General features: G+C 30.7%; 2 protein-coding genes and 1 pseudogene across 5 annotated transcripts; 2 read left to right on the top strand and 1 right to left on the bottom strand.

The window, feature by feature from the left end:
- Positions 1-1016: 1016 nt before the first annotated feature.
- LOC107945171 (ATP-dependent Clp protease proteolytic subunit 6, chloroplastic) lies at positions 1017-4687 on the bottom strand. 4 transcript variants are annotated; one of them, XM_016879039.2, is made up of 9 exons: positions 4473-4687; positions 4337-4398; positions 4064-4133; positions 3280-3481; positions 3092-3157; positions 2796-2936; positions 1835-1924; positions 1618-1710; positions 1017-1353 (listed from the first exon to the last, which is right to left on the bottom strand). In XM_016879039.2, exons 1-9 carry the CDS (start codon positions 4556-4558, stop codon positions 1306-1308), a joined length of 858 nt encoding a protein of 285 aa, XP_016734528.1. In that variant the 5' UTR covers positions 4559-4687; the 3' UTR covers positions 1017-1305. The 4 variants fall into 4 exon arrangements, with proteins under 4 accessions (XP_016734528.1, XP_016734530.1, XP_016734529.1 ...); XM_016879041.2 differs by having other exon boundaries at positions 1871-1924; XM_016879040.2 differs by having other exon boundaries at positions 4337-4386.
- Positions 4688-8829: 4142 nt separating this feature from the next.
- LOC107947420 (dirigent protein 2) lies at positions 8830-9455 on the top strand. The gene has a single exon (XM_016882086.2). The coding sequence runs from the start codon at positions 8853-8855 to the stop codon at positions 9441-9443; it is 591 nt and encodes a 196-aa protein (XP_016737575.1). The 5' UTR covers positions 8830-8852; the 3' UTR covers positions 9444-9455.
- A 6838-nt stretch (positions 9456-16293) lies between these two features.
- LOC107940783 (dirigent protein 22-like) lies at positions 16294-19498 on the top strand (annotated as a pseudogene).
- The last annotated feature ends 453 nt before the right edge of the window (positions 19499-19951 follow it).

Genomic DNA, 19951 nt, shown 5'->3' with positions numbered 1-19951 from the left:
TATATGTATATACATACCCTTAGGTTAAAATATGGTATAAGTCCCTCTATTTTTTTATTTAAAAATGTAAAATTAATTATTAATACCATAAAATTTTTTCGATAAATTCAAGTTCATTACAATATCATTTCTTTAGTTACATGATTTTTAGGTGAATATTTTTTTTCTTTTAAAATGTCATATCAACAAATTTAACACGAAAATTTTAATGACGTCAAAAATTAGATTTGAATTTTGAAATATATAAATAATAACTTAATTTCTAAAGATAAAAGTATAAAAAATAAATTCTAAATTTACAAAAATACACCCTATATTTTACCTACCCTAGATGTAGATGCATCTGTTAATTTGCTAGTAACAAGTTAAGCACATTTTGGATTTTGAAAGCCTAATGGGAAAAATGAGAAGCTTGTTCTTGTAAGAGGATAAAATGCATGTATGAAATTTAATGCATGGAAATCAAGATAATAAGAAAAATGCATGTATGAGATTAGTATGGGATTCAATGTATTGAGAATTAATGTATGTATTTAATATTTTTAATTGTCTATGCTTGGGAATGTCCCAAGTTAGTTTATAGAAAGATTAGCATTATTTAATTAAAAATTTAGCATTATTAATGTAAATGAAAATTTAAACTATAATATTAAATTTAGCAATCAATATATATAGTTAATTTGCTCATTTTTTGAGCTAAATTTGATTATTAGCTTTTAGAAAAAAAAATAGTTTTCTTTAATGAAAATTTTGACTAAAATATTAATTTTTTAATGATGTTAGTGCGGCAATCCAAATGGATGGCAGTATATGGGTACTTTATTTTATTTTTCTTATATACCATGTTAGCAAATAATTTAAAAATTATAAATAAAAAAACATGTTTAAAAATTTAACATTTTAGTCCATATTTCCGTTTAGAAAACAACAATTCAACCTTTTATAAAAAGTTGACGGTCAAATTTGATTTCCTTTAAAAGACTGAGAACAAAATTTAACTAAAGAAAGATAATTCATAAAAGATATAAAAGTTTAAGGCTAAATTTTACATTATCCCAAAATTTATCAAAAATCCTTTACTATCAAAATTTGATTCTGTTATCATAGTAGTTCTTTTAGACATACAGAATCATAATTTCAAATAATTAGCATGAAAATTTATAAACACCAATTCACAACATGATTACAATTTGCCAATATAAATGTATATAATTATGAAAGTTAAGTTCTGGAATTCAAGGTTGGCAATGAATTGCAGCATTGCAAGGAGGGGACTTTGTAAAATCGAAATATCGAATTTGAGTTTCAATATTCTGTTTCCAAGACACCATCTATGAGCCCAAATTCCATAGCCTGTGAAAGAACCAGAGGAAGAGAACAGAATGGTTAATCATTTTCTTCAATTTGTTGAAATGGTTTTTAATGTCAATGCCATTTTAAACACAAAGGTAATCACTATTAGGCCTCCCCGAGGGAAACGCAAATTCGGAACTCCCACTCATATGGACCAAGAAGAAAACGAAAGGGGATGGGCATCGGGACAGATGTTTTCAACAAGCATTGATGCCGAGCTCCCGTTACCTCGTGTTTCTAACAAAACAAGAAGGCAAACATTACCTCGGAAACAGATAAGAAGCGGTCCCTCTCTGTATATTGTTGCACTTTTTCAAGAGGTTGGCCGGTGAAAGCCGCGTACATTTTGTCAATTTTCTGCAACAAACGTAGGGGAAAAAAGGCCAAATTAGAAAGCATACGATAGCAAAAGCTGTTATATGAATAGGATTTAGAAAGCACGACAGGGAAATCTATCATTCTTTATTCATTGCTAGCTTACTCGGAAAATTGCAAAATACAAGAAAGAGGAAATTACATAACGAGATTGAACGGCTTCATTTACTTGACGTCTGACATCTTCAACATGACCCTTCAAAACAATGCATGATGAACCGAGTTCGATTAGTACATGAGACAATATTTCATGTTTGTCACACAGAGTTGAAGAACTTAAATGTAAATTTCAAGGCGTCTCAAATTTTTACAAAAGTGAATGCATCTTCTACAGCAAAACATGCAAATAAATGTCAACAGGTGACAAGCAAAATCAAAGAGGAATCTGGATGTCAAATATGTCTAACTACAAGTGGTTGTCAAATTAGGATGCAATGCTGCACTTGTCAGTCAAATGTAATCAAAGAGGAATCTGGATGTCAAATATGTCTAACTATAAGTGGTTGTCAAATTAGGATGCAATGCTGCACTTGTCAGTCAAATGTCTCATTGACACAAGAGTACAAGAGAACTCCACAAGAGAAAACAGTCAGATATCCACACGATTTTCATTTTAAGTTGTATAAAGACATCGCAACTACATACTCGTCTAAACATATAAGGACAAGTATTTTTGCTAGTATACAGATTCCTATTTGAAGCTTATATTCATACCCTATTCAAAACCTCAATTGTATTTTTTAAAATATAAACTATAACAAGCACAATTCGATATTTCAATCCGTATCCAACTGGTGCCAGAAGATCCAGATGGGATTTCTCCGCATCCCATCAGTTTTCAAATGCTAACATGTGATTGAATCAAAATCATAGAACCTAAACAAAATTAAATGCTTAAAGTAGATTTTGTCCACAAACATTAAAAACTTCAGTCACAATAGTAACCGTGCCTCTCAAACAAGATAACCAAGATGTGTACTAGCTATTAAAATTTCTCATCACCCTTTAAAAACTCTTCTTTTCTATATCCAGCCACTAACATTGCAAACCAAGAAGTTAAATCATACCCCACATCCACTTTGCGGTTGGTGTATCATAATACGTGCATTTGGCATCGCATAACGCATTCCCTTCTCTCCACCAGCAAGAAGAAGTGCTCCCTGGCTTGCAGCTACTCCGAAACAAACTGTGCCAACCTTTGGCTTTATCTGAAATAATGACAAATTGATGCTTGCAAAATAAGAAGCTCGAATAAAGCACGCAGCATAGTATTCATCAAAATACGTACTATGATGCCATAACATGCAGTAATAAGGGCAGAAAAAATACAAAACAATGGACCCCAAAATGTTTAAAATCTTACCCAAGACATGCAATCGTAAATTGCCAAGACAGAATATGTACTTCCACCGGGGCAGTTCAAATACACCTGACAAAATATTGGTTAAAGTTATAAACTATACCAGGATCCGAAATTCTCGATTTAAAACCCTACATCCCAAAAGGAAAAACAAAGAATGCAGAGAGAAATAGTAAAAAATATGATCGCACCAGAATATCTGCATTCTCATCAATGGCTGCCAGGGTCACAAGCTGTGTTATAACTCTTTGAGCAACCTGTGAATTGACTGGTTGCCCGATGAATATGATACGATTCCTGAATAACACCGTTGAAAGGTCCAATGGTCCTCCTGGTGTCATTACTGCCGGCATTACAGGTGGGTTACCCTTTCTGGCTTCTATTGCACTATAGCTGTACATTAAAAGTATTATAATGTATATATATCAAATAAAACGGAATTTATGGTATGATTGTCTCGTTCGATAAGTAATGTATGATATCAGTTACGAGGTAGCAAAACCTAAACATTCAATCAAAGGATTTTCCTTCAACATTCAACCTTTCCATCCTAACAACGCAGTAAACATGACACATTCAAACTTAATAACTAAACCGTCAACAAATTTATCCTTTCAAAACCGATGAGTACAAGTCAACAACTAAAAGCTATTATGATGCTGTCTGGTACAATAAGTAATGTATGATATCAATTAGGAGGTAGCAAAACGAAACCTAAGTATTCGATCAAAGGATTTTCCTACAACATTCAACGTTTCCATCCTAGCAACAAGGTATATACGAACACATTCGAACTTCATAACTAAACTGTCAACGAATTTATCCTTTTAAAACCAATGAGTACGAGTCAAAAACTAAGGGTCGTGAGTGGTTAACAGGAGACAAACTTCATACACATCATATGTATATGCATTCATGACATAAGACATAAAGCAGTGATATGAAACTGAAGCAATAAGATAAGAGTAAACAAACCTTAAATCAGAGTCACCGAAACCCTTCTTGTCGATCTTCAAAGGTAGCCCAGAAACTTTACTAGATAACCCTGAATCCACAATTCATTCAATTTATATGTTCATAACCATACATCACATGTAATTAAAAAAATGAATATAATTAACACAAAATTACATTTATAGCTCGTCAAAACCATTGGCAAGGTTTTAATCGAATCAATGGCGTGAAACTCAAATTAAAAAGTAGCTAAAAAAGGCCAACTAATTGAAATTTCAAGAATCCGAAAGTTACCCATTGTAGAGGAGTCGCCATATGGGGTTGGCAATGCGGAGATTATCAACCTAGTCGAGCTTCTGAAAAATTAAAAGATTTCAAAAGGAAAAAAGAAAGAACAATGAGAGCAAACAACATAAAAACATGTATGTACCTCGAAGAAGGGGACGAAATGGAAGTGGGTCTGGTTCGAGAATAGAGTGATAGACTCAAAGAAGATGAAACAGCTGAAGCTACCATTATATAAAAAATTGTATGAACCCAAAGTAGAAAATTTGAGAGCTTTAGAGAAGATTGAGAGAGGAGTTTTTAGGAGGGGATATAGCCAAGGCAAACGAGAATTGCAGGTGACCTTTGTTTTTGGGTTACGTCTAGATCTATGCAGTCCTTCCTTTTATTATTGGGTTGGGCTTGTTATCTTTTGGTTAAAATATGCTGTTAGCCCCTGTACTTTGATAAAATTTTAGATTTAACCTCTATATTAAAAAAGTTAAAAATTAAGTTCTTTTACTCTTTTTTTATTTATTTTAAAAATCTTGGTCAAATGGTTAAAATTGTAAGTATTTTCCATCAAAATTTGTCAATTTAACATATCTGTTAGGTTGCCTTCATGTGACAATGATCGGACTATGAATTTTAAGTTGAATAGTATATTTTCACTTTTTTTTTATATATGAATTTTTTGTTGAACAATCTCTTTATACGTTTTGATCATGCTTGCTCTTTTTTATATAATATTTAGAACTACACATAGCACATCTCCAACCTATAAATAGGAGGATAATATGTTTCAGCGCACTCGAACTCACATTCTTCTACATTAACAATAATACCCATACCAATTGAGCTAAGACTCAATCGACTTTATATATGTATTTTTAAGTGTTATATTAGTTATCCACAATCACTTATTTGGTCATGGAAAACAATCTTGCAAATTCTATTATAAAATTGTTTCAATGAGATATTGAAACTATATAGTTTTTCAGATTTATTTTGATTTTGTTCTACTTTTAATTTAAAAAACAAATATTGCAAGACTTTGTCTATTAATTTTTACTTCGATTAGTATCGATATTATTATCAATACAAGAGTACGTAATTTTTAGTGCGTTGAAATGCATAATACTTCTATTTATAAGCTTTAGAAAAGACAAACGTGATATTTCATAAAGTAATAGCTTAACTTATTCAACATTTTTTCTAGCAAATACTGAACTATTTTAGCATTGATATTATTACAACTATTTTAATACCTAATGTATAAAAAATATTGGATTAATATAATCTTTTGTCCTTAGACCTAGCAACTAGGTCCAATTTGATACTTATAATTTTTTTTCACTTTTATATCTGAACTTAATTTGATCCCTAAACTTGAATTATGTTAATATTTGGTGATGTGGCACTTTAAAACTGAGCCACATCATCAAATTTTTATAATTTTCAAGTTCAGGGACCAAAACAGACCTAATTATCAAATTCAAGTACTAAAATGGACCCAAAAAACTATAAGTACCAAAGTGGATCAAGTTGCCAAATTCAAGGGTCAAAGTTTACATTAATTCAAAATTATTTGGTCCATTGCTAGTGTAGTAACGGTAAATATTAAAAAATTAATAATGAATTAAAATAGAAAATTGTCAATCATTTAATTTTGTTCATGGAGTTTAAAAAACTCTACTAACAATGAATAATAATGTATTAAATAAGTTTTTTTAACTAGAAAGAAGCTATTTTTTTTTGTATTTTCATATTTGTTTTACGATTCATATTTGATGTTCGAAACTCCCAACAATGTTTCTTCCAAGAATTTAACCTAAGATTAATTTTTTAATGTCATTTATCCATGAGATAGGTTAAATTACGAATTTATTTAAAGAACCAGTGTTGAGAGGAAAAAAGATCTCACATTTTTTTCAAAGTATAAAATTGTAAATATAAAATTTTTCTTTAGGTACATTTGGATGGCCAAAAATTATATTATGGCTAGTAATATTATGTACATTTTTACAATTACATTACATTATTTGAATTTTTTAACATTTCAGTCATCACGTAATTTTACATTCCCTAATAGTGTTAAAATGCTCTGATATAAGGTATAATCTCATTACAATTCATTTTTTAGAATATCTTAAATTACGAGTATAATTCTATATTTTAAATAAATTTGTTCATTATTTTTTATTATTTTAATCAATTTAGTTTTTTTGTTCTAAAAAAATTTAAATTTATTTAAAAAACAATTTTTTTATTTACTGTGAAACAGTAGATGTGATACTTTAAAATTATAATTATTATATTTATTCTAATAATTTATTTTTTAGTATATTAATGTGGTTATAATTATAAGCAATAATTGTAACAACTCGATTTTTATCAATGTTGAAAAAAACTTAGTTTCGAAGTCAAATTTATTAAATCGAATCATCCAAAAATTTTTTTATCGAGTAGTTACAAATTGTGAAATTAGAAAAATAGAAATTTTAGTAATTAAATTAGAAATAAAAATATTTAGTAATTGATTAAATGTAATTAATGTAGTAATTAAATTGATTAAGTTATTATATAAATAGTGCTAGAACTAAATTATGTAGTGATTAAAAACTAATTGGAGTTAATTTGAATTTGAGCAAATTCTTGAGTGGTAATTGTACCAAGGGCTTATATGCAAATAAACCATGTTTATGTCATAAATAGTGGTTTAAGGAAACAGAAGAAAACCAAAGAAAAAGAAAGCAAGAAAAACGTGAAAAAAAAATCAATAATTTGGGTAAGAAAAATATTGTTGGGCTTGTTGCTGAGATGCCCATAAAGTCATAGTCAATGAGTCAATAAGTGCCACATGGCACCACCATGTCAAGTCATTACTTTTAACGGTATTAGGGTAATGTACCCAAAGGTTGGACCCAACAAAAATATAAGAGACAAATTGAGAGTATATGTATAGTAAAATTTATTAAAGTGGAGGGGTAAAACTTGCCATTATTCCTAATTATAATTATGATTAATGATGCAAAATTTTCATCAATTATTATAATTGTAAAGAATGGACAGTATGAAACTGTAATTTTACAATATCCTTATCTCTTTCAAATAGAAGAGTGACAAATCATATTTTTTTCTCTTGAAAAAATTCAAATCCAACTAAAAATGCTAAAAGTCAGAATTCAAAATCTGATTTGTAATTTTCTTATTGAAAAGGAATAGGGATGACGTGAAATCGCAATTTCATACAATCCTTTTTCATTATTATTTTAGTTGGTTGAAATAATAGTATTTCTATATCTTAAAATTAGAGATGAAGTTAGAAAATTTGTTTAGGACGAAATTAAATTATATATTTTTATGTTAGTAAAAATATAATTTTACTATTTTAATAATATATATATTATAATTTTTAAAGAATTAAATCAAACTTTTATCATTTAAAAAATTAATGTACGACTTTATTATTACTAATTTATAATTTAATGATAGGGCTTGGTCTCTATTTAGAAGGTTACTGTAAAGTTATGGATTTTTATACAGTGTTTCACATTTACCATTAAAAACATAATGAAATTTATTAAATAATAATTGAACTTGAGAAATATCATGTTGCAGATTCAGAATTGTTAAAACTACAACATCAAAAGATTATAATCTAATTAAAAGAATTAAATTATTTATATTAACTTAACAATTAACCACTTGATTGATTAAAAATTAAATTAAGATTAAGATAAAAAAATTATTTCTTTAAAAAAAACACCTAAAGAATTACAAAATATATAATTCCACACTAAAATAGAAATATGTTTTCGAGGGCTTAAACATTAATTTACCTTATTTGAGAAATGATTGTATAAATAATCCAAAGAAATTTATATAATTTAGGGAGGCAATGTCTGGCAGTATTAGAGAGGCAGGTTGGTAGGCTGTAGGCACTAAAAAAAAGGAAAAAAGTTCAAAACGAAACATTAATAATAATTTAAAAAATCATAAAAGATTTGGAATAAAAAAATATTTTTATTAAAAATAAAATAATAAAAAACCCAAATTTAACAATTTTTTATTTTATTTTTTTACTGATTCAAAAGGATTTTAATTATTATTTTATAAACTCTTCATAATCTATTTTAACCCTTAAATAAGAAGAAAAACACGCTTTTGTATGCTCGAACTCACATATTCTTATATTGACAACAATATCAATACTAATCGAATTAAGACTCAATTAACAAAAATATTTTTAATTATTAATTATTATATACCATCAATTCAATCACTTAAACCACCTATTTTATGATTCAACGACAAGTTTAGTTTTAAATTATTTTCTTCTCAAGAATGATGCCAAAATAAAATAATTAATAATCTACACATCAATAACTATGTTGAGAAATAAAAGGTGAAAACTCAAATGTCAATGCCTTGGTGGGATACTTTGGGTATTATAAATTGCATCATGTTAAGTGTGCATTTTAAAAAAAAAATACCGACCCCTTTTGAATTTCAACTCTTGAACTATCATCTATGTGCTAATATCATGGCTTCCTCAATGCTCAAAACCCATAGCTTCATCTTTTTCCTTATTCTCTTCTTCATCAATGTCATCGCCAATCGTTGGTCGGATTATGAGGTTTTCGGCAAGTACATATCTATATCATCATTGGGTCTCAAGCGAGAAAGGTTATCTCACCTTCACTTCTACTTCCACGATGTAGTCTCCGGTAAAAATGCCACTACAATCCGTGTCACAGTTGAAGCACCCTTGACCAACCGTTCCTCACCATTCATCTTCGGAGATGTATATGTTGTCGATGACCCTTTGACGATCGAGCCCGATATCAACTCAAAAATGGTGGGAAAAGCACAAGGATCTTATGTGGTCGCGTCGCAAGGGGAATTAAGCTTGTTAATGGTACTCAACTTTGCTTTCACGGAAGGTAAATACAATGGTAGCACTCTCAGTGTTTTGGGGCGTAATGAGGTTCTTTCCATAGTGAGAGAGATGCCGATTGTTGGTGGGAACGGTGTTTTCCGATTCGCTCGAGGTTATGCTCAAGTAAGGACTCATTCAATCACTCAAATCCATGCTATTGTGGAGTATAATGTTTTTGTATTCCATTATTGTTGATGGTTAGCTTAATTTCTCACATATTTTATTGCCTACATTTAGGGTTGAATTTACTATTGTTCATCACATGATTATTTTGTTGTTCATATAATTTTCCTTCACTATTGATAATGGATCTATTAATACCTAATATATCATAGATTTAGACAAAAAATAGGTATGGGATCAAGTCCAAACAAATACAAACAATTTAGATCAAATGAATTGATTAACCTAAATAACAAGGTCAGTAAAGGGTTATTAGCCTAAACACATAATTGGACTCAAAGGTCACACAAGAAATCTTACCTTATGGAGCACAAACTTTTTTCACAAAGCATTCTCCAGTATTTTTGAAGGAGCAAGAAACATTGTTTCCAAAATCGGATTAGTTGGATTGATAAGTGTTTGAGGTACTATTTCAGAATAAGGGGTTGGATTGATTGAACTGATCATTTGAATTGATTTTTATTTTATTTTTAATAATTTATTTAATTAAATTGGTCAAATTAGTCGGATTGATCAAAGCCAAAATCGGTAGTGTAATCAATTTGATCATTTATCCGATTTCAAAATCTTTCCAAGAAGCTTCTCCTTCAACTCAAACTATTAGCACGGAATGAGTGTATAATAATATTTGTTCATCTTTAAAAATTGATGATGTGACACTGTTTTATTAGTGCCTAAAAATTATATATTTTAGGATCATCCTAATATAAATCATTCCCTTATAATTTTATCTAAATGTTTATAAAAATAATCTATTATAGGGTAAACTATATTGATAGTCTCCTCAATAGTAATTTTTTTCACTTAATTATGAAAAGATAAAAAATGATCACCTAACTATTCAACTTTTTATTTTTTGTTCACCAACATTTAAAATATTGAAGAAAAGTTACCTATAGCTTTTACAATCGGCATATTAGCAACTTTAATTTTCAACATTTATACATTGTGTCAATTTAGTGTTGATTCTAAAAAAATTAACTTTCAACATTTATACATTATGCAATTTGATATTTTTTTGCAGTTTTGCTTTTCTTTGTGACATTAAGGATTAAATTTAAGACAATGAGAAAAAAATAAAATTATTATATTGGATTTTTTGGTGTTTCTATTTTTGGTATATTTTCGATTAAATATAACTAATAAATTTATCTTTATAGCTTTTTCGGTGGAAAAGTCACAGAGAAAAGTAAGACTGCAAAAAAAAAAAACAAATTACATGATATGTAAATATTGGAGGTTAAATTTTTTAGAATTAAGACTGAATTGACATAATGTATAAATGTTGAGAGTTAAAATTTTTATTATGCTAATTTTAAAAGTTGTCACATCATCTTTTCATTAGTCCTCTAATAGTTGGTGACCAAAAAAGATGAAATCGACTAGTTGAGTGACCATTTTGTAACTTTTCATAATTAGTTGACCAAAAAAAAGTTACTAAAATTAAGTGACTACTAATATATTTACCCTTTATTTTATATAATTTTTAACATATTCACCCATTCATACCATGCTCATGTTATTTTTTTATATTATTTCCATTGTGATACTTATTATATTTTGTGTGATTTATAACAATGGTTCAAATCATTATATATAGGCTTTATTAGTAAAATGACCCTTAAATTATATTCAATTTTTATAGTGGTTCTTAAAGGTTTTTTATTTGTCAAAATGACACTAAATTATTAATTTTATCTCATTTTTACTCAAAAAATATATGGTGTCCGATAAGAATGTACCATGAGTTTCTTATTGGTTGGTATTATTTTTGAGTAAACATGAACAAAACTAATAATTTAAATATATTTCTAACAAAAAAAATTGAAGGACCAATGTAAGAATTGAAATATAGTTTAGAGGCTAATTTAACCTTATATATACAACATAAATACAATGTTAAAAGAATTTGAGATAATGTAACTTTTTGCCCTTAAACTTGACAACTAGGTCTACTTCATACTTGTACTTTTCTTATCCACTTCAGTACTTGAATTTGACAACTAAATTTATTTTGGTCCCTAAACTTGGAAAATATAAAAGCTTGATGATGTGACACTTTGAAATTATGCTACATCATCACTTGAAAATTAAAAAACTTATATAAAATTTAGGTGATGATTTGGTACTATATTAGAGCGTCACATATAATGTTCTAATAATTAACCCATTCAAATCACTAGTTTTTTATTCAATTAATTTGATCAATTCAACTTCTAGACCAATACTAATTAAATAAATAATTAAAAATTCATAAAAAAAATTTAAAAAATTATTGAACTCGTACAACCTACTTAACTATTAGTTTTTGTCCTAGTTTTTAATTTTTACCCGTTTCGAGCAGTTACCAATTCAATTTGTTTAAACTAGTATACTAATCAGTTCTCGGTTCAATCTAGTCATATTTTAATAACACTGACCACGTCATCAAATCTTGATAGAATCCAAGTTTAGGGACCAAAATGAATCTAATTGTCCAGTTCAAGTACAAGTACAAAATAGACCTATTTGCCAAGTTCAAGGACCAAAAATTATATTTATTATAAATAATATATTCAAAATTTGAACCTAATTTTTTGAAATGATGGGAGACGTGCTAATCTATACTATTATTGTAACTCCTCATACTCGACCTGATCATTGAGTTCGAGCAATAAGGTGCCACATTCATTGTTAGAGCAACTACAATCAAATTTAAATAAAATTCATATCGTTGGACATATAAATAAAAATATCATAAGCAAATATTACAATAAAAAACCATTCATGCGTCTTATGTGAGCTTATGAAAGAGATCGAATCAGGACTGAATTGTAAAGAATTCAAAGTACAGGTTTGACGTCGCGACATGAGGGAGTTCCTCGTTGCGATGTGACATATTGTTTTGGTCTTGTTGGGATGATAGGGTTCCTCGTCTCATCCTGGCATTATAAGCCATTTCTCATTGCAAGGACATACGTTTGACGTTGCAACATTACATACTGTTTTTGCAATTTCCCTTTGTTTAGCAACCTGTAATTTTCTGAACCAGTTCTTTAACATATAACCATTATAATCATCTCATATTAGCAACATATTAATATCAGATTATGCAAACTAATGCCTTTTCTAACATTAGGCCAATACCCTATCGCCTATAACCCATTTGCCTAATGCAAGCCATTTAAATCATTTGCATACTTGCCTAATTCACCAAGTTCATATATATATATACTTGCACCATTTCATATACTAAATTTGACTCAACCTAGGTACACTCCTTATAACTTTATATAAAACATTATCGAGTCCGAGATTTTAACTAAATGCTGAAGTTGATGCTCAAGGTCTCATTTGGGACCTAACTTGCGTACAAAAAAAACAAACCGCACGCTAAGTGATAAAACTCAGTGGTATTTCTATAAATCAAATCAATATAACATAAATGTTATTCAAATACAAATAATCAATTCAAGTCTATTATTCAACTAATTTGTATACCAATTTGTAACATAGACTTAGTGATAAATTCATTTGGTTATTTCATATCACCATTTATAAGCATATACTCATATATATATATATACACATATTCATCGATTTACATATTTAATTTCATCTCATCAATTCAATCATTTTTGAGTCTATTGGCTCGTAAATACTCAACCAGACCCTAGGACTCATTTTTAGCTAATTCGCATGGTCTTTCACATGCTATCAAATATCACAATTCATACCAAATCAATTCATATTTCATTTCAATCTACCATACAACCTAGCCAAATCATGTTTGTATAATCCAATTAACCTTAGTCGTATTTCAAGACGAATATATGAATTAACCAACCTATATCCTAATTTGGCACCTCAGTGCATCATCCGATAAACTGAAGGAAATACATTGCACACGTAGTGCATCATCGGAAAAGTCGAAACAATTATATTGGCACACACAGTGCATCATCGGACAAGCCAAAGCAATTATACTGGCACATACATTGTATCATCGGATGAACCGAAGTATAACATGTACATTTAACAGGCAACCGATTTCCAATGTCATTATATGTTCAATTCACAATCTATCAATCTCAATTCATCAATAGTTCACCATTCTAGTACCATATATAAAATATCTCAACCCAATTTCATATTAATTTTATATATCAAATAAGCCATGCAACTTTATATTTTATTCAATTTAATCCTTTATCTCGATATACCATATCAAACATCTCATCTTAACTCATACAAATATTATATACTTACCTCATAAATAAATCATGTAATTTAACATGAATAAGCAATAATTAAAATGAATCGGATCATAGAAATACAAATCAAAAGCTAATGCCACTCGTCGTCGGTTCTCACCTTTCCTTTACCTTTCGATGATCTTATGTCGTATTTAGCTACGAATAATAATTCAATCATAATACAGTATCAAATTCCATATCAAAACACATTCAATTTCAAAATCATACATATTTTGCAATTGATTCAATTCAATCCCTAAAACCGGGAGAAACATAACTTCCAATTTAAAGCTCTAAATTGAAATTTGATTTCAATATTACCCATTAAGGACGTCCTATTTCTCATTCCTACAGTCAATTTTACATTTTATTCAGTTTGGTTCCTAATGCACGAAACTATTAATTAAGCTTTACAATTTAGTCCTTTTTTTCATATCTAAGCTTAAAATCTATCGATTTAACACCTAAAACTTCAAGAAATCAATAATTAAAACTTTCAAAAACTTTAACATTTTTACAAATTGGTACATGGGCTAGCTAAATCAACCTTCCGTAATCTCAAAAATATATAAATTACAAGAAATGACTTAATTGCATGTACCAATTTATTGTTGAAACTAGAAACCCATACAGGCCGATTCTTGGTTTCTTCATCTTGAATATTCGGTGTTGATGAAGAAGAAAGAACAAATGAATTCTCTTTATGTCCACTTGTTTTTGTTTAATATTTACATTTTATAATTTCATTATAACTTTTAATAATAATACTGCTTACACATTCACCACAGTGCACTATACTCATTTTTGTAATGCTTTATTTGTATAATTAGACCTTAGTTTAATTTCAATTTAAGTCCTTAAGTCTTTGGCCGATTAAAAATTCATTGCGATAAACTTTTACAATTTAATCCTTGTACATAAATTAAGCAATTAATAGGCAAAATTGAAGGACAAAAATTTAGTATTCTATTATACGAACTCCATAAGTATTTTAATTTAATATTTTCAAGCTCGGTTTACGGAAATGAGGTCCTGAAATCGCATTTTCTGACACTATTAACTTTCGGGTCATTACAATTATTTAAACTTTTGACTGAGTTGGTATAGGTTGACCAAGTAACAACTCAATTGAGGAAAAACTAATTTTCCCTTTCTATCAAATGATTGCTATTATTATTTTGATGGTAATTTTGTCTTTATATACTTTTATATAATGTTTAAAGAAATGAAGTAAAATTAACATATTTAAGGTCAAATACATGTTCAAAGGATTTATAAACAAGTTCTTTATCACCACACCACGATAAAAAATTGTAGTGTAATTACTATTCTTAATATGATGTATTTACGTGTTTAAATATCGTTTTACTTAAAATTTAATATCATTTTTTTTTAATTTTAAAATTGTACATACTGTATGTGCTGTTATTAATTAATTTCAAACCATACATTTTATTATTTATTGTATGTTATTTTAAAACACACGATTGTGTTCCAAATACGTAATTTTCATAAGCATACGCACAAATTTATGATTCAGGATTAATTCTATTCAAACTAAAAGTGGTATTTAAGTAGAATCCCCCAACAGTTACTTGTTTCTTTGGCTTTTGCTCGCAAATAAACGCATTGTGATCTTTTACAAGGCCTAAATATTGTTCCTAATGCTGCAGGTAGATAATTTGCATCCATGAATGTGGCCTCGTTATGGGGATCGATTTAGTAATTGCATCCTAACATTTTATTTATGTGTTTGTGTTTTGATTCATCAATTAATTTCACTTAAATTTAATACAAATATTTAATTTTAGTTTTAAAATTTTTTTCTTGTTTTGGTTCGTGGGAATGACCCATGCTTTGTTGCCCACCACTTTTATATCTTGGTGTGTGTGATAGTGGGATGTATAGTTGGTAGTTTTTTATGGGGAATCATCACTATAACTATTAACTAATATATGGTTCCTAAGCACAAAAAAAATTGAAAAACAAAAAAATATTATCTAGTGAGGTTTTTGAGCGCTTAGAATATTTTGACAGTTTTCAGTTTTCCATACAGCTAAATTTAACGTGCTTGTCCATGATTTGACGTGCTTAATTGTAACGCCCTGAATTCTGGGTCTAGAAGTTTTGGGTTTTGAGCATAGGGACAATGAGAAGGTTGCACATAAGTAATTAGTTGTGCATTTTTATGACAAAATGGGCTTGCTGGTCTAATGGTTGAGGGAGTGTTAGTGCACATTGAGGTTCTGGGTTTGAGTTTTGGGGTGAGCAATTGGGGTGAACATTTTTATTTTTATTTGTCTTGTTTCTTTTTAGTTAATAATTATGATTATTTATAATTATTAAATTATGTGATTAATATATATATATTAGTTTTTATTTGTTGTTATTTTTTTATTTTTCCTTTTTGGATGTTTCATCGTTTTTGTTATTTCCGTGCTTTTCTCTTCTTCTGAAAATGATTTCGGATTGTGGATTTCTGGGATTGTCACTCCTCCGTCGCCTATGCCGATCGCAAAACAAGTATGGGAATCTAACCTTGTCTACATAGTTTTAGTTTGAAATTTTCTAATTTCGACAAGTCTTGTATGTGTTAACCCGAGGGATTTAGGGGTTTTTAGTAAGTGATGGGAAATCGTCAATTTTTGGTATATGTTGATAAAGCAAAGATTAGGGATGGTTCCGGTGGTTTAGATGGTGGTTTTAGGCTATTTTGGGGTGGTTTCGTGACCTTTCCGACTGCCACACAGGCGTGTGCCGTGGCACACAGCCATGTGGATTTGGGAACTAAGGTTCCAGGCCAAATTGGGTGCCACACGGCCTGGCCATAAGGTTGTGTGGCCGATTTGAGGATTTTGTTAGAATTCACACGACCGTGTCCCTTGGGCACATGGGCGTATGGGTTTGAGAATTAGGGTTTTAGAGATTTAGAGTCACACAGCCTGGCCACATAATTGTGTTACTGATTTGGGGATTTAGGGATCCCACACGGGCATCTGTTTCAGAACACACGGCCGTGTCTAGTTGGCACACAGGCGTGTGAAACCCTCATACATCCGTGTCTGCCCTGCACCTTATTTTAGCAAATTGGATAGTGAGTTACATGGCCTGTTCACACGATCGTGTCCTTACCTCACGCGGGCGTGTGCCTTTGACACACGGCCGTGTGCTACCCTTCACATAGGCGTTTGGACCCCCACACGGCCTGGATTGCTCTACACGACCGGAGCACACGGGCGTGTGGCCCTATCTCGCCAGATAATAATTATTAGGTCAAACATAAGTGTAATCGCAACTCTGTGTATTCCAACCTTTGACTAAGTTAAACTTATTAATGGTAGATTGACCTTGTTCTGAATTTAATCTATGTTTTCATTGTGATTGGATGTGTGATATGTTAGGTACTGAATCTGAGTGTATAGGTGTATATACTTCTGTAACTAATTGATTGGTTATAAATGACTATCCGGAATTACATTCTGAATTGGTTTATCTACATACATACATTTGCATACATACATATGCATAAACTATTTTGGGTGGGATTTTGAAGAGAAGGAAGATTGAATGAACTGACAGTTGTTCTGCTAGATACTGATAGCACTAATACCCAGAGGGCTGAGGGCTGTCCAGTACCCTGAGGGTCGTGGACTTTACTGATAACGGTATAGCGTATTACCACATTGCACTATACTGCATGTACGTTAGCTACGCTATGTACCATTAACTGAACTGACAGCTTTACTATAACATATTGGTATAGCGGATTACCGCATTGCACTGTACCGCAAATACGTTAGCTACGCTACGTACCATTATCTGATTTGGGAGTTACTACTGCATGTCTGAACTGCGGTTTACTGCATTGCACCGTACAGCTTATATGCTAGCGTTGCTGCGTAATATACGTGATTGGTAGTTTATCTGCATACTGTAAGCCCCAATACCCAAAACGTCACGGGCAGTCTCAATTCCCTAAGGGTCAAGGACAATGCTAATGTCCATCGTTGCCGGGAAACCCGAGATGACATCATATAGAGTGTAGGGTTGGATAGGCCTTACGAGGTCGAGTGGAGTGTTTGGTGGGATGAGCTTAAGCTCTTATGAGAAGTGATAGGGGACGAAGAGCTGTGTTGGCTAGATGGGTAGGTTTTTCTTTAACTAAACTGCATTCATACACATCTGATTGATTTGTTTGTCTGAATTGAAACTTGAGAATGGTTGAGAATTACGGATACCGTGACTGACTGTGATACTATGACTAAATGTGCTACTTTTCGACTGAAAGACACTTGTGCCTATGTGAATTCTGTAAACTCTTTCTGCATCTGTCTAACCAAGCTGTTATTGTGACTGTGTGACTGACTTGTGAATTATTGTTACTTTATCTGAATGGTACGTGAGGCTGTGTGTGTCTGACTGACCCATATGACTGTATAGTACATATGGTGTGTGTTAGATTTTGGGCAAATATGCTCAACTATCATCTGTCTGTAAGTATGTACTGCTTCTGAACTGCTTCTAGTTCCCTATTTCCGCTTCTGTAATCTAACTGGTTTGATTTCATACTGAGCTTGTGTAGCTCACCCCCTCTTTTGTTTCTCCTTTCAGTTACAGTTCTAGATTCTGAATGCTGGACTCAGTACGCGGAGGTCTCGGACAGTCTTGGTGGAATGAAGTTATAAGCTTTTATTTTCAGGTTTTAATTGTTATTTGTTGAGTTTGAACTGTAAACTTCATAATACTGTGGTGCAACTTTTGTTTTAAGTTTTCATTCGTACGTTTTATAAAGTTAAACTTACTGACGGAATTTAAATAATTAAAAGTTTTAGATTTATTTTGAGATAAATGTTTTCGAAAATAAAATTTTGAACGACTTGATTTGTAAAATTTTCCCACGATCACTTCGGCGATCAATGTAGCATCCCGAATTCTGTTTAAACTTCTAGGTTGGGTTTGGGGTGTTACATTAACAGTGATGTTATAACATTTAGATTTTGACATTTAGTTCAAACAATGACCGAAATTATTTATGTTTGGATAATGTCAAAATAAACTAACTGATGATTTATATATCAATAACTATATTGAGAAATAAAAGGTACTCAAAGACGGTAAAAAATAGATACATCAAATGTCAATGCCGTGGTGGGATACTCTTGGTATTATAAATTGCATCATGTTAAGTGTGTATTCTAAAAATAAATACCCCCATTATTTTTCAACTCTTGAACTATCACTTATGTGCTAATATGGCGTCCTCAAATGCTCAAAATCCATAGCTTCATCATCTTCCTTCTTCTCTTCTTTATCACTGTCATTGCCAAATGTTGATCGAATTCCGAGATTTTCGGCAAATATATATCTCCATCATCATTAGGGCTCAAGCGAGAAAAGTTATCCCACCTTCACTTCTATTTTCCCGATGTAGTTTTTGGTAAAAATGCCACTGTGGTCCGTGTCACAACCTCGACCAATCGTTCCTCATCATTGCTTTTCAGTGATGTGTTTTTCATTGATGACCTTTTGACGACCGAGCCTGATGTCAACTTGAGAATGGTGGGAAAAACACAAGGAGCTTATGCATTGGTGTCGCTAAACGAATTAAGCTTATTAATGGTGATCAGCTTTGCTTTCACGAAAGGCAAATACAATAGTAGTACTCTCAGTGTTTTGAGGTGCAACGAGATTTTTTCCGCCGTGCGAGAAATGCCAATTGTCGGGGGGAGTGGCCTTTTCCGATTCGCTTGAGGGTATACTCTGGCGAGGACTCATTCAATCACCCAAATCCGTGCTATTGTGGAGTATGATGTTTTTGTATTCCATTATTGATGATGGTTAACTTAATTTCTCTTATAGTTTATTGCCTACATTTGAAGGGTTGAATTTGCTTCATACGCAATAGCTTATCATTTCAAGCTTTGCTATTATTGTTGATATAATTTTCTTTCTCGAGTAATAGCCAATATTTCATAGGTTGATACTTACACCTATTAATGGGTGGGGCAATCTTTCGAAGCCTAAAGACCCGTTCGAAATTTGGGAGGGTTTAGGTAAAAATATTAGGCTCGAAAAAAGGGCTTGAATAAAATAAATTAGACCCATTTAAAATATGGGTCGAGATCAAGCTTGAACATTTAAGGCCTGACCTTGGCCCGTTTTTAAGTTTATAATACTTTATATTATGTAATTTTTATATATTATATAATTTATAACACATTAAAAAAATAAATCTATACTAAATATATAATACTACTCTAATGTAAAGATTAAAATAATGTTAAG

This window comes from Gossypium hirsutum, chromosome A04, assembly GCF_007990345.1.
Source record: "Gossypium hirsutum isolate 1008001.06 chromosome A04, Gossypium_hirsutum_v2.1, whole genome shotgun sequence".
Classification (NCBI taxonomy): Eukaryota; Viridiplantae; Streptophyta; class Magnoliopsida; order Malvales; family Malvaceae; genus Gossypium; species Gossypium hirsutum.
The sequence above is the reverse complement of the archived record's forward strand: the minus strand, read 5'-3'. Positions and strand labels throughout refer to the sequence as shown.

Excerpts from the sequence above, each read along its gene's own strand:
- LOC107945171 (XM_016879039.2), bottom strand. The coding sequence starts at position 4,558 with ATGGTAGCTTCAGCTGTTTCATCTTCTTTGAGTCTATCACTCTATTCT. Across the intron at positions 3,158-3,279 it reads ATGAGAATGCAGATATTCTG|GTGTATTTGAACTGCCCCGG; the intron begins GTGCGATCATAT and ends ATATTTTGTCAG. Across the intron at positions 1,925-2,795 it reads AACCGCAAAGTGGATGTGGG|GGTCATGTTGAAGATGTCAG; the intron begins GTATGATTTAAC and ends ATTGTTTTGAAG.
- LOC107947420 (XM_016882086.2), top strand. The coding sequence starts at position 8,853 with ATGGCTTCCTCAATGCTCAAAACCCATAGCTTCATCTTTTTCCTTATT.